Source organism: Neophocaena asiaeorientalis, unplaced genomic scaffold (assembly GCF_003031525.2).
Source record: "Neophocaena asiaeorientalis asiaeorientalis breed wild unplaced genomic scaffold, Neophocaena_asiaeorientalis_V1.1 scaffold160, whole genome shotgun sequence".
Lineage (NCBI taxonomy): Eukaryota > Metazoa > Chordata > Mammalia > Artiodactyla > Phocoenidae > Neophocaena > Neophocaena asiaeorientalis.
This window is the reverse complement of record NW_020175675.1, coordinates 3,546,653-3,573,790: the sequence shown is the minus strand read 5'-3', so window position 1 is coordinate 3,573,790 and position 27,138 is coordinate 3,546,653. Positions and strand designations below refer to the sequence as shown.

The 27,138-nt window shown below is 38.0% G+C and overlaps 1 protein-coding gene across 1 annotated transcript in view; it reads left to right on the top strand.

Moving 5' to 3' along the window:
* The window catches only part of SPTLC1 (serine palmitoyltransferase long chain base subunit 1), a 69,362-nt gene that overhangs the window by 28,285 nt on the left and 13,939 nt on the right, over window positions 1-27,138 (top strand). The window contains exons 6-9 of the mRNA XM_024731947.1: window positions 9,369-9,501; window positions 17,147-17,276; window positions 20,899-20,988; window positions 26,467-26,574. Coding sequence (XP_024587715.1) covers window positions 9,369-9,501; window positions 17,147-17,276; window positions 20,899-20,988; window positions 26,467-26,574 — 461 coding nt within the window. The remainder of the gene's footprint in view (window positions 1-9,368; window positions 9,502-17,146; window positions 17,277-20,898; window positions 20,989-26,466; window positions 26,575-27,138) is intronic.

Below are 27,138 nucleotides of genomic sequence, written 5' to 3'. Positions count from 1 at the left end.
TATTAATGGCAATGTCAAAGACTTAAAAGAGCTCAGATCAGAGGCTCCCTCTTTCCTCTAGCTTAGTGCAAACATGATTTGTTTGCCTGCTTTTTATTGGTAGGGTGTTATTTCCTTCATAAGAATTAGAAAACTAAAAAAGGCATTTTTTTTACAAAGTTGTTTGTTGTAATCTGATCAACAAGGCTTTCTTTCCATGATCTGCTTGTGGGGTAAAGAAATTGCTTTCTTAAAAGCCTCTCTTTCTAGTAGATCTTATTTGCATGTGTGGCCTTGGCTCTTGCTCAGGAGTTAATCTGAGAAGACTGATAAGAGATTTATTGCTAAATTTAGAGAAAAAAAAGTTTCAAATCTTCAAGACCAGTTTTCCCAGAGCTATGGAAATATGTTGTTTTAATTGCCTAGTCAGTTTTTCATTTGGATCACCTGAAATATGTGTAATAGGATGCTGTGTGCCTCCAAACTTGGAGGGGGGGGGTCTTTAATGATTTTTAAATTATTTTTTTAAATTTAAATATAGTTGACGTACAATATTACGTTAGTTTCAGGTTTAGTATATAGTGATTTGACATGCATACATTATGAAATGATCACCATGGAGTAAGCGTCTGTCCCCAAAGTTATTACAATTTTTTTGGCCATATTCCTTATGCTGTATGTTACATCACCATTGCTTATTTATTTTATAACTGGAGCTTTGTACCTCTTAATCCCCTACACCTAATTTTCCCCACCCCTGATCCCCTTTCCCTCTGGCAACCACCCCTTTGTTCTGTGTATCTATGAGTCTGTTTTCATTTTGTTTGTTTGTTTTGTTTTTTAGAGTCCATATATTAGTGAGATCATATGCTATTTGTCTTTCTCTGTCCAACTTATTTCACTTTTCATAAAACCCTCTTGATCCATTCTAAATTAATTTTCTTGATTCAATAATTCAATCCAAGATATAAACCTCAAAGATTTAAAGAGATAGTGAAGTCTTCTCCCCACTGCCATTCCACCCCCAAAAAAGACAGCTACTCTCAGTAGTTTCTTGTTCATTCTTCCAGGCTTTTTTCAGTGTGTGCAAACCACTTCCATACATTTTCCCCCCAGTTTTACAAAAATAGTAGCATACCACATACATGTGGTGTGCTGTTCAAGTGCGTTTTAAATTTAAATTGGATTTGATCTTTCAAGTGTCTGAATGGGCCACCAGAGTCAATATAATGAACACATAGTTGTGTATTAGCTACTCTGTGAACTACATTATTGGTCACTGTGTCATCCTTATCCTAATGTAGTCGAAGATTCAAACAGACTGTGGTATCTGGACAAAGGTTGAAGGTTAATTTGCAGTGTGATGCTTTTGTAATAAGACACCAAACCTACAGCTTGGAGTAATGTGTATTGTTTTCTGAGTACATTGTCCTTCCTGTAAACTTGTTTTGTTCCTTTTCAACAGTTGCCCATGCTTGCTTATCATCTTTTTTCCTTTCTTTATGTGTATATCGTATGTATTTTTACTTGGTTTTCCAACAGGGTATTTTCTATGTTTTTCCTTATTCTGGAACTAATCACTTCAATTACTGTAGTTGTATTAAATTACCTAGAAATTTCAGTGTTAGATAAGTTCAGGAAGATACTTGAGGTCAGCTAAGGCTATATTTTAAATCTCTAAAATACCCTTGGGACTTCCCTGGTGGCGCAGTGGTTAAGAATCCGCCTGCCAATCCAGGGGACACAGGTTCAAGCCCTGGTCCAGGAAGATCCCACATGCCACGGAGCAACTAAGCCTGTGCGCCATGACTACTGAAGCCCGCGTGCCTAGAGCCCGTACTCTGCAACAAAGAGTAGCTCCCACTCGCCACAACTAGAGAAAGCCTGCACACAGCAATGAAGACCCAACGCAGCCAAAAATAAATAAATAAATTTATTTTAAAAATAAAATAATAAAATAAAATACCCTCTATAATTAAATTATTCTAAATATTTAGATATTTGCCCTTTGTACTGAGCATTAAAGCAGAAGTGAACTTCCCTTTCCTCTCTTAGTAGCTTGTGTGTGAGGCTAGGGTCTCTTTCCCAGGCCCACCAATAGGTTGCTTTTGATTTTGGCTTTTTCTTTTCCTGGAAGTACTAATATCACTCAGGCATCTGTTTTCAGTGATGAAAATGCTCCGTCTTTTGGCTCTTTTCTCAACTTTTCAGATAGTGAATGAAAATCACTTATTGGAAAAGTAAATTTCCTTATTAAAACATTTTCTGTTATTTCATAGTAACATATTAGATGGTACTAGATGATTAACACAGAAAAAGAAAATTGACAGTTGAATTAAAATTCTTCTAGTTTCTTAGGCTAAATGTTCTCCTGCCTCCTAAAGGCCCAGCAGGTTCTTAAAATAGTCTTGTGAGGACTGTGTGGATCAGAAGTGTTTCCACCTTCTCATCTTATCGTTTTAATGTGTAGTTTAGAATCAATCAAGTGATTTTATCAGGTTGTGGAGCCTTCCTTTCCTCTAAGGCTAATGGGGTCCCTGTGCACTTTGATAGTTTCTCTTGTTGAACCTCTCTGATTGTTTTGTTTGTAATGCATTCAGATCTCATTTACATGTGGTTTATCCCCGTGCCTGGGATCTGCTTTGCATACATGATGCCTACTTGACTCTTTGGTCTTAAACTAAATCAAAAGACAATTAGTGGCAGAGTTTCATGGTGAGAGATAGTGGCATATAATTGTGTTCTAGAGCCAATAGTGAACAATTGTTCATTTGTTTATTTTAAAAAATATTTTCTCTCTGTTACAGGACCATGAATGCATGTTTTAGTAGGAAGGGCATTTGGTCATAAAATTCCTAGATCTGCCACTTCTTCCTACCAGTCATGGAATTGTAGTTTTCGCAGTGTAGGCAGGGAATCATCTTTGTTGCACAACTTAGAACATTTTGGTAAGAATCACATAAGACACTGTATGTGAAAACATTCTGGAAAACATTCAGCACTGTTTTTAATGTTCTAATGAGTACATAGGTGATATTTGTACTTTTAAGAAAATTGTCCAAGTCTCAAGGGATTTAAAAAAAGTCTGTAGGGCTTCCCTGGTGGCGCAGTGGTTGAGAGTCCACCTGCCGGTGCAGGGGACATGGGTTCGTGCCCTGCTCTGGGAAAATCGCACATGCCGTGGAGTGGCTGGGGGGGTGAGCCATGGCCGCTGAGCCTGCGCGTCTGGAGCCTGTGCTCCGCAATGAGAGAGGCCACAACAGTGAGAGACCCGTGTACGAAAAAAAAAAAAAAAAAAAGGTATGTAACACAAAAATATGGAGATTTTTAAGAGAAAATATAGTTGCTTGTTTTTAAACTGTTCTAAAGTTGGGTATTTTATAGTCTTTCCTCTGAAAAACAATCAAGAAGGCCATAATACCTCCTTTTATTCTGATAAATATGAACTTGAATAAGTGGCTTTAATATAAGATAGTCCTTTAATATCCAGGATTTGGATAACGTAATTAGCAGATAGCGTACCTTTTTTCCTTATAAAAGATTACTTTTTTTTGGAGGGGGAAAGCTTCAGAGCCCCGGAGAAGAGCACAGCAACAGGGGTGCAGAGGGCAAAGCGGAGAGATTCCCACACAGAGGATTGGTGCCAGCACTCACCAGCCCGAGAGGCTTATCTGCTCACCCTCCGGGGCAGGCGGGGATGGGAGCTGAGGCTCGGGCTTCAGTCGGAGCGGAAGGAGAGGACTGGAGTTAGCGGCGTGAACACAGCCTGCAGGGGGTTAGTGCACCACGGCTAGCCGAGAGGGAGTCCGGGGAAAAGTCTGGACCTGCCAAAGAGGCAAGAGACTTTTTCTTCCCTCTTTGTTTCCTGGTGCGTGAGGAGAGGGGATTAAGAGCGCTGCTTAAAGGAGCTCCAGAAACGGGCGCGAGCCGTGGCTAAAAGCACAGACCCCAGAGACGGGCATGAGACGCTAAGGCTGCTGCTGCCGCCACCAAGAAGCCTATGTGTGAGCACAAGTCACTATCCATACCCCACTTCTGGGGAGCCTGTGCAGCTCGCCACTGCCAGGGTCCCAAGATCCAGGGACAACTTCCCCGGGAGAACAAACAGCACGCCTCAGGCTGGCGCAATGTCATGCCGGCCTTTGCCGCCACAGGCTCACTCCGCACTCCATACCCCTCCCTCCCCCAGGCCTGAGTGAGCCAGAGTCCCTGAAGCAGCTGCTCCTTTAACCCCGTCCTGTCTGAGTGAAGAACAGACGCCCTCTGGTGACCTACACGCAGAGGTGGGGACAAATCCAAAGCTCAGTCCCGGGAGCTTTGAGAACAAAGAAGAGAAAGGGAAATCTCTCCCAGCAGCCTCAGAAGCAGTGGATTAAAGCTCCACAGTCAACTTGATGTACCCTGCATCTATGGAATACATGAATAGACAACGAATCATACCAAATTGAGGAGGTGGACTTTGAGAGCAAGATTTATTATTTTTTCCCCTTTTCCTCTTTTTGTGACTGTGTATGTGTATGCTTCTTTGTGACATTTTGTCTGTATAGCTTAGCTTCCACCATTTGTCCTAGAGTTCTATCCGTCCGGGTTTTTTTTTTTTTTTCTTTAAAAAAAAATTTTTTTTTGTTCTTAATAATTATTTTTTATTTTAATAACTTTATTTTATTTTATCTTCTTTATTTCGTTCTTTCCTTCCTTCCTTTCTTTCTTTCTACTTCTACTAATTCTTTCTTTCTTCTTTCTTTCTACTTTTTCTCCCTTTTATTCTGAGCCGTGTTATGCTACCAGAAAACTACTAGACCTAATCAATGAATTTGGTAAAGTAGCAGGATACAAAATTAATGCACAGAAATCTCTGGCATTCCTATGCACTAATGGTGAAAAATCTGAAAGTGAAATTAAGAAAACATTCCCATTTACAATTGCAACAAAAAGGATAAAATATCTAGGAATAAACCTATCTAAGGAGAACTGTATGCAGAAAATTATAAGACACTGTTGAAAAAATTAAAGATGATACAAATAGATGGAGAGATATACCATGTTCTTGGATTGGAAGAATCAATACTTAAGTCACCAGATGCTTTTAATTTGATTTCATTGGAAAAATATAGTGTGATAAGGAATGCACATGAGAAGATTACTACCTGCCTGACACATAGTAGGCTCTCAATAGTGTGCTGAATGAATGGCCAGAGGAAGGCAACTCCAGCAAACTGAAGATCATTTTTCTGGAGCAACTTTAATAATAAGCTGAGCCACGCACAGCACAGGGAGATCAGCTTGGTGTTTTGTGACCACCTAGAGGGGTGGGATAGGGAGGGTGGGAGGGAGGGAGATGCAAGAGGGAAGAGATATGGGAACATATGTATATGTATAACTGATTCACTTTGTTATGAAGCAGAAACTAACACCATTGTAAAGGAATTATACTCCAGTAAAGATGTAAAAAAAAAAAATCAGATAAAGTAGGATGACAAGGAAAGTAAAAATCCTATTATAGATTTATAATCTATACTGAAAGACAATCTCCCTAAATCTCATTGAAAAAAAAAAAGATTCCTTATTTTTATTCTACAAATATTGAGTTAGTTGAACAAACACCAGCATGTTGCTTTTTCCATGCCAGACATTGTTCTGAGTGTTTTATAAGCATTCTCTTGTGGTTCTCCTAACAGTCCTTTGAGGCAGGTAGAACTGTTAACCATTTGACAGAGGAAGGACTGAGAGGCACAGAGCAGTTTTGGGCCTGTCCATGGTTCAGACCTGGCAATGAGGGAGCCCAGACCTGAACCCCCTGTGATGACTGCCATGGCCAGGCCTTGTGTTTGGTGTGGGGCATCCTGCCCTGGCCTTGCCTCCCGTCTCTTACATTCTGGTGAGGGAGCAGGTGCCAGAAAGGGCAGCAAGTGCTGAGAAGACACAGAGGCTTTCTGGTCACCTTCCTCCGTGGCCTCTTGCCTACCATATTGGTTCCTAGCAGTGAATTAGAGAATGACGCATGCAAATCTGTGGCACTAATTGTTTAAATGGATCATACACACAGAAGATAGGCATCCATAGTCAAAGAACATGCCCTGGCAGTTTTTCTGTTTGCTGCCTCCCCCGCCTTTGGGTTAAGAGTTTCTTCATTGCAGAGTAGCCGTCAGACATCAAAAGATGTTATGCAACTGTCCGTGTTTACCTGTCACAAAACCTGCTTTGCACAGCTGACATCCCCTAAGACCCAGTGTCTTTAGATAGGAGGAGGAAAGGCCCATCTTTTTTAAACTTTTGGGACTAGGCAAGAACCAGTAAGTCATTGATTTATTGTAGAGAGATTCTTCTTACCACTTTATGGCAATGACATAAAAATGGCTATGAGTATGTATAATGAGAATACTAACATAATTTTTATCAACTGGGTAGCTAACTCTAAAGCCCTAAAACAAAGCCAAGATTGTTTTACTGTTTTATTGCTAATCAGTGAAGAGAGTCATTTAGAGCTACAGAATGATTTAAAATCCTTTTTTGTAGTTGGCAAAAACAGTTTGTCTGTATCCATAACATGTTTTTTCTTTTTAAAATGTAGATATTGAATGAGAGCAATTCACTGTGGCTTGGGTTGCCCATCTGCTAGCTAAATTGTTGAGATTTGGGGTAGATGATTCCCAGTTTAGAGGCAGCATTATAATTTGAAGGAGGCCTCTTATGGGGGACCTGCCCTCCTGTCTCATCAGAAGTGAGAGGCAACAGAATGGTGGGGACGTATCTGTAGGCAGGGTGCTCAGAGAGCACTAACAAAGAGGAAAGGAAGACATGCCTGAGACACGCCCATGCTCAGCTGCATGGAGGTAGCTGGTTCTCTGGTGCTTTGCTGCTTTCCTCGTTCTTGCCAGACTTTGCCTGCCACATTTCCCTGGCAGCATATCTCGTGGAAGGGCGGGCAGTCAGGAGCAAGATCAGGACTTCAGACTTGGTGGTGTTGGTGTCACAGATTTGATGCTTGAAGAGCTAAGCACTCCTTTGGTACCATTTTGATCAACCAGGATACATTCTTCTAAACGTTATTGTGAAATCTCATATTTATTTAATGTTGATCTAATGAAAGTGTCACTGCTATAAAAATGAATACCTGATTGGTAATGGAAATCAAGTGGTATTTCATGTGTTTTTTATGTAATAAACTATGTTGGTATACATTTTAACTTATAAATGGGAAGAAGCATGCCTAGTTGTTTATCATTACTTGATGGGATAAATTGGAATGGGATAAATAGTTCATTTTCACAATTCTGTATCATCCTTTAAGAAGTCTACAAATGAAGTGTCTTCAATTTATTTTATTATTTGGATATTGCTGCTAAATTTTCTAATTCCTCACTATACCTCTCTTGCCATCAAATTGAGATTTAGTTCGGACCCTCTGTGTCTTCTCATCTCTCACTCAATAGCTGGCGCCCACCCCAGCAGCCTTTGGTTCACAATCGAGGGACCTGTGTGCCTTTAGTCAGAAGTCACTGTGAACGTGTTGTAGTTCTGAGTGTAGAAGGGACCCAAGTGCTTCAGACCAGGGGACTGAAGGCACAGCTTAGCCTTGTATCTGCCCTCTGGGCTCTGAGTTCTCCATTGACAGCTGCCAGATGCCTCTCTTAGCTGTCTTACTTTGTCAAGTGGCAGAAACCCTATATTTCTCTTTGATCCAGTGCTTCTCAGAGTATTTTTATGTGATACTTACTAAATGTTTGATTAACAATTGAATGAGATTGTTGGACAGCCCTCATTTAACTCCTTTTTAAAATATAGTCCTTTGTGAAGTTGTATCTTTTATAATTCTTAATTTTGTCTTTTACTAGTTAAAAAGCATCACAATAAGATTAACTTGGCTCTGATAAATCATTGAGTGGGTTTACAGATTTTAGACACTTTATTCAAATGTTCTAAAAAGTTGTTTGTTCCTGTTGATAAACTGACCTTACTCACTTGTTCCTCCCTGGAAGTTGGTGGAAATCTCACACTTAACAACTAACCAGGTCTCTGTTGGAAATATTTAGTCCACTCACTGTCCAGACAGCCTTGTATCCAGCTGGGTTAAGTTGTTTCTTTTGTATATCTCAGTCCCTCAGGTCTTTTCCCTCTCTCCCTTCTTACTGGGAATGTCTCTGGTAGGGAGGGGCATACTTGGAGGGAAGGCTGATGCTGAAGGGGTCTTCTGGAGCGAGGCTCCCAGCCACAGGTCCTCGACATCTGGGATGGAGGGCTCTGCCGGGCCATCGGCCCTCTCCACCACCCCTCACTGGGGAACGTCTGGGTCCCCTGCCACTGCCTCCACTTCTGAGTTCCCCTCGGTGGACATGGCGCGGCTCTGAAAGTCTGCCTTTACTCCTCAGAGTTCCTCGTTTCTCCCATGAAGCTCCAAGGCTGGAGGGGCCTGGCTGCATCCTTCCTGTATCAACTTCTGAGTTCTCTTTGCGCAGAGCATGTGGTAAAACTCTGATCTTGTTCTCCAAACTTGGGTCCTGCTGTAGTTAGAAGAACTAAAGAAGGTTTAAAAATTTTTTCTCTCTCGGGTAATGCCTCATTTTCAGACACTTTGAAGTTTTCCAGTTCACAGCCAGCTGGTACACTATTTATTTTAGACATCTTTGGTCCCTCCATCCCAGGGTGTGAAGCCTCTTGGCTTAGCCTGGGAAGGTGAAAGGCTATATGGAACCATGAGGTAAGAGAGAAAAAAAAATACCAGTTTAATAATTACAATTTATCCCTATAATTACATCAACATTCTTCTTAAGCTGCTTCCATAAAAGGACCATATTTCTCTTTGTACTATATGTTTGAATTCACCAGTACACTTAAAAAGAAATTCAGACAGAAACTCAGTCCTGCAGAGTGATGGCAGGTGCCACAACTAAGTGCTGACACAAACTGTTAGAGGAGTGACCACCACAACTGAAAAAATTCCTTGATGCAGAGTATGTGGGGTTCTTTTTAACTTAACTACTTTTCTTTTTTCTTTCTTTTCCTTTTAAAAGCTGGTTGACAGTTGTCTTAGTGCCTGGTTTGGTCACTTCTACTAAAATGCAAAAAGGTGTTAATAAATTAATGTCTTACATTGGTAAAGTCTTGGCATTTTTGGTTGAGGGAAGTTAAAGCAGACAAGGTCACTGGACCTTGAATTCTTATTGCTAGAGTGATATAAAAGCAAAACCTAGAGTCAGAGCTGTCTCAGTCACATATTTATAGACAAATGAGTAGCTGATTCAGTTCACAGAGTATAGAAATAGTTTTGGCCCAGAATTACCTTAGACAGTATTAACAACTAAACTGCTTATGTTATTTTATTTATACTTTAGTCAAAGAAAAAGAATTATAAGATAGTTTAACCATTTAACATTTTACTCTTGAACTAGATGTGCACTTGGATTTGGAAGACCGCCTGGCAAAATTTATGAAGACAGAAGAAGCCATTATATACTCATATGGGTTTGCCACCATAGCCAGTGCTATTCCTGCTTACTCTAAGAGAGGGGACATTGTGTTTGTGTAAGTAATCTTTACTGACATTTCTTACCAGAATTCCTTTGGAAATAATATTGGCCCTCCTAGAGAATTCCTTTGTTAGAGGTCATCTGCCTAAAATAACATTGACTTTTTTTTTTTTCATTTTTTAAAGAAATATATAGTCACCCAGCCAAGTAGTTCTGCAGAATTAGTGAGACCTCCACTGGAAGGATGCCTTAAGGTGTCGGTGCTTTGTTATCTGCCATTATGATTTTATTTATTGATGTTGAGAAGGCCAAATTTATGTAGGAGGGGGCCAGCCGTCTGCTTTCCCTGTGCAGCTCTGTGACAGTGTGGTGTCCTTGTGAGTCCATGGTCATAACCCACATAGTCACTCACACTACCTGATAAAGTCACTCCACTTCTCAGCACCCCTGCTGCGACTCTTGGTCTCTGCTGATCTTGCTTCATGGCTTGTTAAGAATATAGAAGTCAGGAGTTGCAGACTTCCTTAACTTTCCAGGAACAAATCTACACACTTGCATACATGTGCACTAGATGTATGGTGTTGCTTTTTACTGTGGAGGGGAAGAGCAGAGAGGAGTAGAGTGAGGGCTGGCATAGCCCAGGCAGCTGGTTATACCCATCAGAAGCACCTGCCACTAGCCCGAGCCTCTGTTATCTTTTGATTGGACTATTAAATGACTCTCTTAATTTAGGTCTCAGAGTGACTTTTGTTTCCTCTTTTCCTTTTTGACACCATATCCAGACACTCCATTTAAGAGCTTCCATTGTTCCTAAAATAAATATCCAAGTTCTTATTATGATCTTGTACATTCTAGACTGCTGTTTTAGACCCATTTTCTACCATTTTCCCTTAGGTGGTCATGCTGTGTAGCCTTACCAGCCTTATGTGCTAGTTTCCTCTCAAGGCCTTTGCACGTGCTAAGACCCTGAGTCCCTATGCCTAGAACATTGTTCCTCCTCTCATCTCCTACTTAATTTCTGCTCATCCTGCACATATACCACCTCTGCAGGAAAGCCTTCCCCAAGCTCTCAGACCAGGTCAAGACCCCTTGCTGCATGTGGAGAAGATTTTACAGCCAGAGGAGTTTGGTATCCCTGTGAATCTATGACCATGTAGCACTTACATGCCTGTCAAAATCAGGTTCTCAAGCCTCCCTTAACTTATATATGTAGGTGTGGGCATGTGTGCTCATGTGCACCCGTACCCTCTGCTCTTGGCTCATCTTGCCTCACACTCACTGTACTCTTTTATAGCACATTCGACAGTTTATACCAGCCCATTGCCTAGGATAGCATGTGCCATTTAGTGGTACTCAATAAATACCTTCAGTAAGAGAATGAATGGAGGCTGGAGCTCAGAAGAGGGGTCCAAGTGACTGGACTTCAGAGCCCGGCTTACCTCAGTCCCTGTACCATCCTGCTGCTTCTCACTCCCTGTCGGAGCACCTGTAGTGCAACAAGCTCAAGCACACGCTGCAGGACTGGCTCTTCCTGGGGGTTTTCAACGCACTTGTGTCCCATTCTTCCCCACAGCCCTGTGACAGTTACCTGGGAGCACTCCAGCACATGGCCTGGGCCTGAGTAGAATTGTTTCCCAATGTGACCATGAAAATGAATGTTTCTATTAATTTCTTGCACATAGTTTAAAAAATCAATAATAATAAAGACTCATCACAAATTTGAGAGCCAGTGATTTAAACAGTGATTCTAGTTTTTTAATAAAGCATAGTTGCAGACAACTACAATACAGTGTCAGCCAATGTCGCTTTATACAAGCCCCCACCATAAATTCCTTTTTGAGTTTAAAGTCCAGAAAAAGTTTATAGTTACAGTTGAACTTGTATGCTTCCTTTGTCAGATAATAAATACTATATTGTCCTTTTGGTTTTCACTGCTAGGAAACCTAGTCTAAACTCACTTTCAAATCTTATGCCTGGTGTCTTAGAACTTCAGTTTCTAGTGAGCCATTAGACAACTTAATTATTCCCTTATACATAATTTTAAATATTCCACCTGAAATTCATTTGAAAGTAGGAACGCTAGAGGTAAAAATGGTGTTTAGTAAATTATTTGATAAATTGTTTTTGATAAATTCATTAGGCATAGACTCTATGTTCGATGTTTTATTTTCTTTCTTTTGTAGTAAACAGTGATAATGCTTTGCCAGTAGGTCTCAGAACAATGGTTGTTTATATACGTAAGTCTTTCCTTGTCACTCTGTCTTTTTTATGTTACTTTGTGTACCCTTTTCTAATGAAATGTTTTATATTGAGATAATCATGGATTCACATACACTTGTAAGAAATAATACAGAGATTTTTATGTGCCCTTTACCCAGTCTTCCCCAATGGTCACCTCTTGCAAAAGTGTAATACAGTTTCAAAAGTGGGCTGTTGACATTGATGAAGTCAAGATAATCCCTCTTGTTGCCACACCCATATCCCTTCTACTCTACCCACTCTTTAACCCCTGGCAGCCACTAATCTATTCTCCATTTCTATAATTTCATCATTTCAAGATTGTTGTACAAATGTAATCATACAGTAGGTAAAACATTTGAGGATTGGCTTTTCTCATTCAGCATTAATTATTTGGAGATTCTCCAGGGTTGTTATGTGAATCAAGAGTTTGTGCCTTTTGATTGCTGAGTCATATTCCATGGTATGGATATACCACAGTTTGCTGAACCATTCACCTATTAAGGATATCAGAGTTGTTTCTAGTTTGGGGCTATTACAAATAAAGGTGCTGTAAATATTCCTGTATAGGTTTTTCTGTGTACATAAGTTTTCATTTCTTTGGGATATATGCCAAGGAATGCAGTTGCTGGTCATAAAGTATTGTGCATTGAGTTTTTTAAGAAATTGCTAAACTTTTCCAGAGTGGCTGTATTATTTTACATTTCCATCAACAGTGTATAAGTGATCTAGTTTCTCCAACATCCTCAGGAGCATTTGGTGTTGTCACTTTTTTTTTTTTTTTAAGCCATTCTGATAGGTGTGTACAGATATCTCATTGTAGTTTTAGTCTGTGTTTCCCTGATGCTACCATACTTACTGTTTTTAGACTTTGGTCTTGGCATCAGGGTAATACTTCATAAAGTCAATTTGAAAGTGTTCCCTCTTATATTCTGGAGAAACTGTATAAAACTGTTGTTAGTTCTTTAAATGTTTGGTAGAATTCTCCAGTAAAAACAGCTGGACCTGGAGTTTTTGGGGGGTTTTTTTGGAAGTATTTTAACTATGAATTTAATTTCCTTAATACTTGTAAGGCTATTCAAATATTGAGTGAGTTGAGGTAGTTTGTGTTTTTCAAGGAGTTGGTCCATTTCTTCTAAATCGTCAAATTTGTATGTGTAGCATTGTTTGTGATAGTCCCTTATTTTCCTTCTAATGTCTGCAGATCCCTGTTTCCTTCCTAACTGGTAATTTCTGTCTACTCTTTTTTTGTCATTTTTGCTAGAGACTTGTCAATTTTATTGATCTTTTCAAAGAATCAGCTCCTTGTTTCATAGATTTTTCTACATTGTATTTTTGTTTTCATTTCTACTGATTTCTGGTATTATTTCCTGCCTTCTGCTCATTTGCAGTTTAGTTTCCTCTGTCTGGGTTCTTGAGGTGAGAACTTCAATTACTAATTTGAGACTTTTCCTCATGTCTAATGTAGTAGTGCTGTAAATTTCCCTGTCATCACTGCTATAGTTGTGTTCCACAAATTTTGATGTGTTTATTTTCATTTTTGTTTAGTTCATTTTTGTATTTTATTTCTCTTTAGACTTTCTCTTTGACCCATGAGTTATGTAGAAGTGTGTTGTTTAGTTTCCAGGCATTTGGAAATTTTTAATTTGTTACAGTTTGTTTTATGGCTCATGATGTGATCTATCTTGGAATATGTTCCATAGTCACTTAAAAAAGAATATTCTGGTAAATGCAGAGAAAAGGCCACGTGAGGATGCCAGTGAGAAGGTATCACTCCATGATAGGACACATGTGATTAATTTCCTTCTTTATACATTTCTGTTTTTCATATTATAGTATTCGATGATCAAATGTTACACTGAACATTATTTTTTAAAAGTCACTGATATGCAAATTAAAAACCAAAAAAAACATACAGAACATTCATTTGCCACTTCTATTCTTTAATCCACTAAGAGAGAGCGCTAGTTTTACATGTCGACTTCCTAAGGTATAGTTATATAAAAGTTTTAGTGAGACTAAAAGCAATTTACATATGAAACTTTATTTACCTTTTGAGAAAAAAAATTTTTTTGTCATTATCATTAAATAGAAAAAAAAATATTCTGCTGAATGGAGTGTTCTATAAATGACAATTAGATCTTTCTAGTTGATGGTGTTATTGAGTTCTTTTATATCCTTGCTGATTTTCTGTTTGGTAGTTCTGTCAGTTGTTGTAATTTGTCAATTTCTTGTTTCACTTTTATTAGTTTTTGTGTCTTTTGTAGCTCTGTTATTTGGTGCATATTTAGGATAAGTTTTCTTGGTTAGTTGATTCTTTTTATCATTATATAACATCCTTCTGTGTCTCTGGTAATTTTCTTTGTTCCAAAGTCTACTTTATCAGATTTTAACATAGGCACTCTGCTTTCCCTTTTGAATGTTTGCATGGTGTGTTTATTGTATGTAATATATATGTATACCCTTACTACCTATATTATTGTATATAACATACATACATATATATGGCATATAACTATATATATATAACTACATGTATACACACACACACACATTCCCTTACTACCCATCTCATTACATTTGAAGTGAATTTCTTATAGACAGCATGTTTAATCCAATCTGCCACTCCCTGTCTTTAAATTGTATATTTTAGCCATTTACATTTAATGTAATTATTGATATATGGTATCTTAAATCTCCCAATTTTTATTTTTTGTTTCTTATTTGTTCTCTCTATTTTTTGTTTTCTTTTCTCTTTTTCCTGCCTTTCTCAGGATTAATTGAATGAGTTTTGGAGTTCCGTTTTTATTTATCCCATTTATTTTATTTATTTGTTTTTGAGTGCTTCTCTTTGTATAGATTTTTAGTCATTGCTCTAAGTATGATGTTATATGTATGCATAAGTTATCACATTCTACGGGTGTTATTTTACCAGTTCAGTTATAGAATCTTTTATCTTCCTTTACATCCCCTTACTCTCCTTATTTATAATACAGTTGTTTTAAGTATTTCCTGTAAACCCTTTGAGAACCACATCAGAGAGTGTTATAATTTTTATTTCAACCATCCAGAATAACTTAGAAACCTCAAGAGGGGAAGAAAAGCCTAGTGTGTTTGTTCATACTCTTTACAGTGTTCTTTCTTCCTTCCTGATAATCTAAGATTCTTTTATTTATTTATTTTTTCTATGTGGAGAGCTTTCTCTAGCCATTCCTTTAGGGGAAGTCAGCTTGGGACAGAGTCTCTTAGTTTTTTTTCAACTGAGAATGTCTTCTCCCCCTCATTCCTAAAGGATATTTTTGCTAGTTTTGGATTCTTGGTTGCTATGTCTTTTTTTTCAGCATTTGAAATACATTGGGACACTTTTTTCTGGTAATAATGGTTTCTTGTTTTTTGTTGTTGTTGTTGTTAATGGTTTATGAGAAATCTACTGTCACTCAAATTGCTTTTCTCTTACAAGTAAGGTGTCATTTTTCTTGTGCTGATTTCAAGATTTTTTTCTTTGTCATTAGTTTTCAGAAGTTTGACTATAATTGTATTGGCATTTATTTGTTTGGGTTTACCTGCAAGAATTTTGCTCAACTTCTTTAATCTATAGTTTTAAGCCTATTCTTTAATCTATAGGTTTTCAGCCATTATTTCTTTAAGTACCTTTTTAGTCCCGCCCTCATTCTCTTCTTTAGAACTCCACAGACTTGAATGCTGCATATTTCATTGTAGTCTCACAGGTCCCTGAGACTGTTCTTTTCTTTCTAGTCTACTTTCTCTCTGCGATTTACATTGACTTGATTTCTGCTGTTACATCTTTCAGCTCACTGAATCTTTCCTCTCCATTCTGCTGCTGAATTCATCCACTATGCTTTTTCTTTTGACTATTTTGCTTTTTAGTTCTAATATCCCCACAGGATTCTTCTTTGTATCTTCCTTTTCTCTGCTGCAGCTTCCTGTTTTTTCATTTGTTTCAAGCATGTTCATAATTACTCATGAAACATTTTTATCATGACTGTTTTAAAGTCATTATCAGATCATCCTGACAGCTCTGTCATCTCAGTACTGGCATTTGTTGATTGTTTTTTTTGTTTGTTTGTTTGTTTTTTCATTGTATGATGTTTTCTGGTTCTTGGTATGACAAGTGAAACATGAACAGTTTCATATTATGCTGTTATAGTTTATGCTTTATTTAAACTTTCTGTTTTAATTGGCTTTCTCTGACAGTCTTCCAACAAGGGCAGGGGGGCACTGCTGCCTCATTACTGTCAGGTGGAAGTACAAGTCCAGGGTCCCCACGGGGCCTCCATTGACACTGAGGTGGGGTTATTTTCATTTCTTCTGGTTGTTGGTGAGAGTCCTACTCTTCTCTGAGCCTCCCCTGACACAGCCTAAGCATAGGCAGGGGAGAGTGTCTCTCCCTGCAGGGGATTGGAAGTTAGGTCTCTCCACACGGTCTTCACTAACACCACAGTGGGAGCCACTTGTTACTACCCAGCAGAGATACAAGTTCTGGCTCCCTTCTCTGACAGCGCCCACAGGGGTACTGGGGAGCCTTGTTATGGCCTTGTGACGGTTAGAGTCTGGGCCTCCCTCTCAGCCTTTGCTAGTGTGGAGGGGACAGGCCCAGGTTTTTCTGTGGTTTGGCTGCAGTAGAGACATTTGCCGGGCTGCCCCCTTTCCTGTCCCTTTGGCTACAGAGAGCAGACTTTCGTCAGAGCTTTTCTGTCTCTGCCTGTTGGCATTTCCAGTTTGCCAGCTGCATCAGCTCCAAGTTAGGAAAATCCAGGAACTTGTTTCATGTCATTTCTCAGGTCCCTCGCTGGTCTGCCTTTTCTCTCCATTTTTCAGCATCATCTTATGTTTGTCTTATATATGATGTCCAGGATTTTTGGTTGTACCCAGTGAGAAAAATAGGGAAAATACGTCTGTTTTCTCAGAAGTAGAAGTGTTGCATGTACTTTTAAATAATACACTTAATTTAAGAAATATATCCTGCCCCCCATTAACTCAATTTAGGAGATCTTACTGAAGATTAATCTGCATGACTCAGAGTTCTCCTCTGGGTTATGTAGAGTCAGTAACCCAGTATTCCTTTTGATGGCAAGTGGTGGCCAGTCAAATCAGAGATGCCACTGATGGTGAGATACACCAGTATTTCATTTATTTTTCAGAAAGAGAAGAGTACTTTGAATAATATGCCATCCATATAGTAAGATGCATGCTGATTTCTCAGATGTCAAAATATGGCAAGAGTTTGCTTCCTGGAACAGAATCAGTATGGTAGTTATGTGGAAAGGCTTGCAGAGTGAAGTGCAAACAATAATGTATTAAAGTTCAGACATGTTTTATTTATTTGCCATGTTCAGTTTAACAAGTGTATGTTGGTCAACTTACAAAAGCAAGCATTCCTTTTCTGAGAATGTTGACAAGACCCTTTAAACCCCAGTTTGGTGGGTCTCTCTTCCTTGCAGAGATAAAGCTGCCTGCTTTGCTATTCAGAAGGGATTACAGGCATCACGTAGTGACATTAAGCTGTTTAACCATAATGATATGGATGACCTGGATCGACTATTGAAGGAACAAGAAATTGAAGATCAAAAGGTATGATTCTTAAAAAAATAAAAAATTAAAATGAAATAAAATAAAAATTTAAAAAGGTATTCTTTTGAAGAAAATTACGAAGTTCTTTTGTACTTTCTAACCATCTAAATTATAAGTGAAATGGTAATTTGTCATGAAAACTTGCTTGTGGATCACATTTGGACATTAAATAAGGGTGTTTCTACTTATTAAATGTACCTCAGATTAGAGAGTCAAGCCTGATAGTAATTGCCTCATCATTGCCATAATTATATATGGCAAATTTGAGGGAAGGTTATCTAGACAGCTTTCTAAAAGAGAAAAAGAAAAACAGCATGCATTTGGGGGGTGGAGGGATGTACACTCAACTCTACAGAAGTAACAACAGAACTCATTAGGGCATTAACAAGATGTATCTAGTGAATTCAAAATAGGCTTATTCATATTAGAATAAATCATGTATCAATTCACCGGAAGACACCATGGCGGCAGATCTTAATTTATGAATTTATGAACAAAGTGAAGACTCTTTCTCCCTACCCCAACCTCATCCCAGATCTCTGAGCAGCTCAGCTGCTCCCTGTGAGAAGCAGCTGCCTCAAGCATGGTTTCCTTCTACCTTGCAACCTATTTACACTTCTTCTCAAGCACCTGTGTCGTCCCTTGGAACAGGGAGGAAATTAGGCAGGTGGAACTTGCTCCTTGTTGTTCTGATAGAGAGTGGAACAGAGGAATCGTGTTCAAAGCATCACTGTTAGAATTAGCATTTATTTGCCCCTGACAACATGATCAGAGAACGTAGTTCTGTGGTCTGTGGTTCTCCATCAGGAACCACTCTGTGTGGATTGTACTGGGAACCCATTCACCACATCCTTTGTCTCAAACACCACTTTCAAGTGGACTTTCCCAGTGTAACTCGTCCGTTACTAGAGTAACTGATGAAAATGGTCATCACATCCTTAATTTTGTGTTAATTTCCATTTTTCCAGATATTTGCATTATTCCTTTTGGATTCTATCATCTTTGTTGAGGTGATAGCCTAAGAGCAGCACTTCATGATTATACACATTCTTGTGATGAATATGTATAGACTTATGCTATTTTATGCTGAGTGTGCTATAGACAGTGTTTTATAATTATACAATTTAGAAAAATCTATAGGGAAAATCTTAAAATTGAGACCATTCCACCGATGAATTTTTTCTACAGATTGTAAAAAGAAATCCCTTTTCTGATTCAGTAATGGAATGCTACTGTATTGAAAAACACTGCCTTAGAAAGTGTGACCAATGAACCAGTCTGCTGTAGAGTTATTTTGCCAAGTTAGCATTGTACAAATTTGGAAGACAACATATTCAAGTTCTGTGTGTGTGTTGTGTAAGATTTATAATCTGTGGGACTTTTTTTTAATGAATAACAAGAAATAAAGTTATCTTAAAATTTATTTCCATTTTATAGTTTTTACCTTTTTACTAATTAATTTATACCACATATTCCTGCCAAGAGTAGGCTTTCTAAATTACTTTACATTTTGGTTTTTAGAAATAATTCTTTTTTAATTTTGTTTTCACAAAAATAATAAATGTTAAATTTTTAAATATTTTGTACTTAGATGCTTATATTTCCTTTGAAAGTAAGTTAAATAATCTGAGTTTGGATCAAACTCTTTTTGTCAGTTTCCCAACTAATGGGGTTCATATGTTTTTTCATTCCTTTTCTTATAGAGTTCTCTTATCCCCTATTAATCCTTCTTAAAAAAAAAAAAAAGTTGATAAAAACAGCAGTTCATAGAAGAAATGCAGATAACTGAGCAAATAGAAAATAGTCTGACCTCACTAACAATTACAGAAATTAGGGTAAGAGGTTTTGCCTGTCCAATTAGGGAAGACTTTTTATGGTAATAATCAGTGCCACACTGATGTATGCGAGGATACAAAGGGCCTTCCAAAAACTCTGAGGAGAGCTTCAGTTGGCACAGCCTTTCTAGAGGGTAAATGGGCAGGTATACTCTGGGATTCTTAAATATCCATACCCTCTGGAGTGCTATCTTTAGAAGAGAATCAGAAGTGGTGTCAAAGATCGAAGGGTATTCACGTGATGTAAAAAAACAAAATGAGGGAAACAACCTAAATCCAACACTGTGGGAGTAGTTAAATAATTTACGGTATATCTACAAGGTGGAATATTAAATCTCCATTAAAATCATGGTTTAAATAATATTAAATAATGTGAAAATGTTCACAACATAATATTTTAAAACCTCACGTCCTAGAACGATTGCAGTAGAACCCCGATTTGAACAAGGTAATTCACAAAGATATGTAGTTACAAGAAAAAGTTACCAGTGTGTGGTGTAACGAGCTCATTTGTTAAATTCTTTTTTGTACTTTTCCATTTCCCAAGAATATTCCAAAAATAAAATATTCCTTTATTGAGTATTTTAAGATCATAAGAAAGATACTTAGTTTTTTAAAGGCAGGGAGAGGCGGGATGCCCCCATGTCCTCAGCTGTGACCTCCCAGCAGACCCACAGCCTTCAGGTCTGAGTTAGTGACAGAGTAAAGATGACCAAGAATGATGTAAACTTTTGCATGCTTCAGCCGACACTTTTCTGAGCATTACATACAGCTGTGGGTTCTAAAATACCCCTTAAAGAATAGCTCTGATATTTGAGTTTCTAGTTGTTCATTAGAAGCTTAGAGGCAAGAAACCTTTGAGTAGAAAGGTGGCGGCAAACTCTGTGGAATTTTTTCAGTGCAGTGTACCTGAAACATCTACAAATTCAGCAGTGGGAGTGGTTTATTAGTGATACGACATCAGTGTGTTGTGGGAAGGTGTGTGTTACTTGAAAGAGTCCCTCCACTGCACCACCTTCAAACGTCACTGGGTGAGGTCATGGTCCAGTTTTACTTGAACCAGTAGTGAGGAGTAAGGAAGGAAAAGGGTTTCATCTGTTTTTTGGTAAATAAGGGAGATCAGGGTTTGTCTGTTTTTTAACTTTTTATTAGGAAAATTTCTGGCACATTCAAAGGAGACAGTAGTATAGTGAAGCCCCCTGTACCCTTCTCCTGGCTTTGTTTTCAATATTCTGCCATTCTTGTATCATCTGAACCTTCGCCTAACTCCCCACTCAATCTCTGTGATGATGATGATTGTCATCATCATTAGAGTTCTTTTTATTTTAGGTAAAATTTACAGACATTGAAATACATTAGTCCTAGTTATACAGTTTTGACCAGTGGTTATACCCGTGTAGCCCAGGTATCATGGCCCCCATCATGACATGAAACATCCCCATTTCCCCCAGAAAGTTCCCTTGGGTCCCTTCCCAGTCATTCTGGGCTTGGAGGGTTTTGTTTGTGTTTTAGTATTCTCCGTGTCTAAACAGTTTGTATTTGTGTGTGAGGCCTCCTAGTTGACTGTGTGACCTGAAAACATGTCTGAGAGAAGAAAGCACTGTTTTTCATCTCAAAATAACAGGATCTCAAACCTTGAGCTTGAAATTAATTTAGTTTGACTATCTATTTGTTGATTTATCTTGGTGAATAAATCTTGTAGGGTGAAAGTGCTAGAGAGCACATAACAGATTTTGTATTTGGAGTTACTGAAATTTAAAACATCTATTTTTTTTTTTCTTTTAAAGAATCCTCGCAAGGCTCGTGTAACTCGACGTTTCATTGTAGTCGAAGGGTTGTATATGAATACTGGAACTATTTGCCCTCTTCCAGAATTGGTGAGCAACCATGTTTATTTATTATTTTAGTATTCAGACTATTTGGCATTTAGGCCTTTTTTTATGACCATTTTTAATGTATAATGTCTGCATTGCTTTGCTTAATAGGTATCATAAGTAAATTCTGATCATACTAGGGAAGTAGGTTAACGTTAAATGCCAACCCTGACCTTTAAAGAGTAATCAAGACAGTTTTTTTTGTTTTTGTTTTTTTTTGGGTTTTTTTGCGGTACGCGCGCTTCTCACTGCTGTGGCCTCTGCCGCCACAGAGCACAGGCTCCAGACGCGCAGGCCCAGCAGCCACGGCCCACGGGCCCAGCCGCTCCGTGGCATGCGGGATCCTCCCGGACCGGGGCACGAACCCGTGTCCCCTACATCGGCAGGCGGACTCCCAACCACTGCGCCACCAGGGAAGCCCAAGACTGAGTTTTATAAAACCAACTTTATTGAGGTATAATTGACACATAATAAAATATACTCACTTTAAGTGTACAGTTTGATAAGTTTTGACAGATGTATACTCCCCTATCACCACCACCACCACAGTCAAGATATAGAACATTTCTGTCACTCCAGAGTCCCTCATGCCCCTTTGTAATCAGTACCCCATTCCTGGCTGCAAGCCACTGTTGACTTGCTTTCTGTTCCTGTAGGTTTGCTTTTTGTAGAATTTCATATAAATGAAATCATATAATATGTACTTTTTAAAACTCAGCTTTTTAAAAGGGGATACAGTACACTGTCTTTAGAAACCATGACTGTTGAGATTTTTTTTTTTAGGTGAAATTCACATAACATAAAACTAGCCATTTTAGAGTGTAGAGTTCAGTGGCATTTAGTACGTGCGCAGCGTTGTGCACTCATCAACTAGATAGCTGTAAAACCTTTTAGTCACTCCCAGAGAAGACCCAGTACCCATTAAGCAATCACTCCGCATTTTTCCTTGCCCCTAGCCCCCACCAGTCTGCTTTCTGTCTATATGGATTTACCTATTCTGGGTATTTCTGATAAATGGAATCATATAATATATGACTGTGGCTTCACTCACTTATAATGTTTTCATCATTTATCCAATTTGTGGCATCATTTATCAGTACTTCATTCCTCTTTTTTTTTCTTTTTTTCTTTTAATTTATTTATTTTTGGCGGCATTGGGTCTTCGTTGCTGTGTGCGGGCTTTCTCTAGTTTTGGCAAGCAGGGGCTACTCTTCGCTTCATTCCTTTTTAAAGCTAAGTAATATTCCATTGTGTGGGTATATCACATTTTGGTTTTTTTGTTAACAGATATTTGGATTGCTTCACCTTTTGGCATTTGTGAATAGTGCTGCTGTGAACATTCATGTACAAGTATTTGTTTGAATCCCTGTTTTCAACTCTTTTGTGTATGTGCCTAGCAATGTAATTGCTGGATCATGTGGTAATTCTATTTTTAACTTATTGAGGAACTGCCATACTGTTTTCCACAGTGGCTTGTACCATTTTACATTCCCACCAGCAATGGAGGAGGGTTTCAGTTTCTCCACATCCTTACCAATGTATACTTTTTTTTTTATTTTAATTTTTGCCATTCTAGTGGGTGTGAAGTATATTTGCATTTCTGATTTGCATTTCATGAATGACTAATAGTGTTGAGCCACTTTTCTTGTGTTGGCCATTTGTATATCTTTGGAGAAATGTTTGTAGAAGTCCTTTGCCCATTTTTAAACTGGGTTGTCTTTTTGTAAAGTTCTTTATGTATTCTGGGTACTAGACCCTTACCAGGTACGTGATTTGCAAATATTTTCTCTCATTCTATAGGTTGTCTTTTCATTTCTTTGATAGTGTCCTTTGATGCACAAAAGTTTTTAATTTTGGCAAAGTCCAATTTATCTAGTTTTTTGTTGTTGCTTGTGCTTTTAGTGTCATATCTAAGAAATACATTGCAGGGTATGAAGATACACCCCTGTGTTTTCTTCTGAGATTTTTATAGTTTTAGCTCTTATTTTAGGTCTTTGATCCACTTTGACTTACTTTTTGTATATCCTGTGAGAGAGGGATTCAGCTTCATTCTTTTGCATGTGGTTATCCATTTGTCCCTGTACCATTTGTTGGAGAAACTATTGTTTTCCCATTGAATGGCCTTGGCACCCTTGCCGAAGTCAATTGACTGTAGGTATATGGGTTTATTTCTGGACTCTCAGTTATATTCCATTTGTCTATATGTCTAGCCTTATGCCAGTACCATGCTTAATTACTTAATTCATGTAGCTTTGTGGTAAACTTTGAAATCAAGACGTGAGTTCTCCATTTTTGTTCTTTTTCAAGATTGTTTTGGTTATTTGGCATCCCTTGAAATTCCATTTGAATGTTAGGATCAGCTTTTCCATTTTTGTAAAAAATGACATTGAGATTTTTTATAGGGATTGTAGTGAATATTTAGATTACTCTGGGAAGTATTGCCGTTGTAATGATACTAAGTCTTATCATTGATGAACAGGGAATGTATTTCCATTTATTTCAATTTTCTTCAATTTCTTTCAGTATTGTTTGTGGTTTTTACTGTAAAGTCTTGTACCTCTTTGGTTACTTTTTTTTTTTTTAAGAAGATGTTGGGGGTAGAAGTTTATTAATTTATTTATTTTTGCTGTGTTGTGTATTCGCTCCTGTGTGAGGGCTTTCTCTAGTTGCGGCAAGCGGGGGCCACACTTCATCGTGGTGCGCGGGCCTCTCACTATCGCAGCCTCTCTTGTTGCGGAGTACAGGTTCCAGACGCGCAGGCTCAGTAGTTGTGGCTCACGGGCCTAGTTGCTCCGCGGCATATGGGATCCTCCCAGACCAGGGCTCGAACCCGTGTCCCCTGCATTAGCAGGCAGATTCTCAACCACTGCGCCACCAGGGAAGCCCCTCTTTGGTTAAATTTATTCCTAAGTATTTTATTCTTTTTTATGCTATTATAGATGGAATTGTTTTCTTAATTTCCTTTTTGGATTGTTCACTACTAATTATAGAAATACAGATGACTTTTGTGTATTGATCTTGCATTGTTCAACTTTTGCTGAACTTGTTTATTAGCTGAAACAGTATTTTTGTGGATTGTATTCTGTATATAAGATCATGTCATCTGTGAATAGAGCTACTTTTGCTTCTTCCTTTCCAAGGATGGATGCTTTCCTTTTTTTTTCTTGCCTGATTGCTCTGGCTAGAACTTCCAGTACAGTGCTGACTAGAAGTGACAAGAGTGAGTGTCCTTGTGTCATTCCTGCTCTTTAAGGGGAAAGCTTTCAGGCCATCACCATTGAGTATGATTTTAGCTGTGGGTTTTCCATAAATGCCCTTTATCAAGTTGAGGAAGTTCCCTCCTATTTCTTATTTGTTGAATGCTTGTCTCATGAGAGATTTGGGGTTTGTCAGATGCTTTTTCTGCCTCAGCTGAGTTAATCATGTGGTTATCCTTCATTCTATTAATATGATGTATTACACTGGTTTTCCTGTAATAAACCACCATTGCATTTGACCATTAAAATCTGAATCTATGAGTCCATCAATTGAGTAGGGATTCAAAATAAAGGTTTCATATCTTATTTTTTTAGTTTTTCACTATTTCTTGAGGAAATCTAGATACATCCTAAATGTCAGTAAAAGAGATGATTTGTTTTCCGCTCCTTCCTTTTGTGAGTGTCAAAGACTGATAGAATAATGTAGGGGAGATAGTCGGCCACAAGATACTAGAACTGTATGTTACAGGGGTACAATAATAAAGCAGTACTGATGGGCAAATATATAGCCAATGAAACAAAATGTGAAGTGTAGGAACAGATCAAGTACCTAAAGTACTTAGTATGTAAAATTACAGGATACAAATTAGGGTTTGACGAAAGGATTCCTGTTTTGTTTTACTTGTCTATTTGTGTTCCAGTACTGTGATAATATTATTAAATATTTTCTAAAACATAGTTTTTAGAAACTATCTCACTCATATAATACCTCATATTAATGGATGGGAAAGAATCAGTATTGAAAAGATGTAATTCTCCCCAAATGAGTTTGTTCATTGTTAATGAAAATTCGGCTAAAAGCCCAGTGAGGACCCCTCTCCCAGTTTGATGTTGATTCACAAGATTAGCCTGTAAAATCTTGATGGTTAAAAAATAAATTATCAGACTCAGGATATGAGACATCAACCCATCTTATATATTTCTGTGCATTATTTCTATAGTTTCAGTGGAAAAAATCATATTAATTAAACATTTAATAACTAAAATTATGATTCTGGCATGAGAGAAGATTACATGAGTCATGGAAAAATTTAAGATCCCAACTTCTCATGTTATATATATAAAAATTTAGTGGTTGATAATCACTGTATTTTAATTCAGCTGTGAAACTTATCACATACATATCATAAAGGGGTAAATCAATTAAACACTAGGGGGAAAAAATCTGTACATATGTCAGCCTCCCATTGTATAAACCAAAAAATTTATGAAATAATTAGAAGAACATATAGATAAATATGCATCTAAACCTTAGATGGGAAAGGACTTTCTTATAAGCCGGAAAGCAAAGGGGGAAAAATAAGATTAAAAAACATATTAATGAAAACTTTTTTGGGATTAAAAAAATGAATCTAAATTGGAACAGTGCCTCTGAGGGAAGAATATTTACAACATTTCTCTAGGAGTTTTTATGTATAATCAGACCAGTATTTAACAGATAGATTACATGTCTGTACTCATAATGTCTTAACAGTTCCTTCTTTAAAAATTGGCATTGTGCTGTCTGTATTACTGAGTTAAATTGAATCATTTTAGAGCATCTAAAATAGTTATTTTTCATTATTCATGGTAGTTATGTTCTATAAAGTAAGTGTGGGTGGGTGTGTGTGTGTGTGTGTGTGTGTATTTATGTTCTATAAAACTGCTGCAAATACTGAACTTTTGCTCCTAGGGCAAATACAGAGTTAGTTTTCTGCAAACCTCTAGTCACAACATTTTCATCAGTCACTCAATACATAACGTTGTTTTATATGTGTTTCTGTTTAAAGACACCTTATTTAATATATATCGTTGATTTATTCATATTGAACTCACAGCCAGCAGTATTATAACTCAGGCCTGAATGAAGCTTATGTAACACACACATTTTCTCCATAAGGCACATCACAGCCTTCTTGCACTTAGGGACTCTAGGCCAAACTTTAGCACTGTGCTTGGGGGCCATTGTAAACAACAAAATCACAAAGAAAAGCACAAAATGCGAAAAATGTGGCAGTAAACAGAATGTGAAAAGGACATTTGTTTGCAATATAAGCTGAAGCAGTAGCCTGTTAACTCAGCTGGGAAGGTGCATTTCAGGTGACTCAAAGTTTTTCACCACCCTGCAAATATGCCCTAAGTATCGATTTGGAGGTTACAAATAAATTTTAGCATGTAGGCAGATTCACAAATATGAATTTTATGAATTTTCAGTATTTTAAAGTTGTGTTTATTTACCACTTAGGTTAAGTTAAAATACAAATATAAAGCAAGGATCTTTCTGGAGGAAAGCCTTTCGTTTGGAGTCCTGGGGGAGCATGGCCGAGGAGTCACTGAACATTTTGGAATCGATGTAAGCTCTCCTTTTTTGGAACATTCCCTCATACAGTAACCATGCAGTTCCATCCTGCTGGGCAGGTTTCATGGGCACAAGACAGTGTTCCTCATCAATGTGCAGGGTGCAGCTTTGGTGTCTGTCACTTCACTGAGCCCACAGAGGATTGGGTCAGCCAGACCGGGGTCCCTATCTTCCCTTGGAACTCAGTGGCTAATCATAGAATTTGTGTTCTGTTTACATGGTAACATTTGATCCCAGCTTTCAGTGTTTCTTCTCTAGAAACAGTTAAGTTTGCCTTCCATTTTTTCTTTAAAATCAGGAAGAATTCTCTAAGTTGTCCTTTAGAAAGTATCAAAGCAGTGAAAAGATGTTCTTTCTAATATTTAAAATTCTATGTTGTTATTTGTGTGTATGGGGGTGATATATATATATATATATATATATATATATATATATAAAAGAAATACCACCAGCATGGATTCACAAAGCCGTTCAAGGTCCCAGACAACTGGAGTGAGTTTTTCATTGTTTCTTTTGCTGAAAGGAAGTGAGCCTCAACTAGCCCCACTCTTAGTGGGT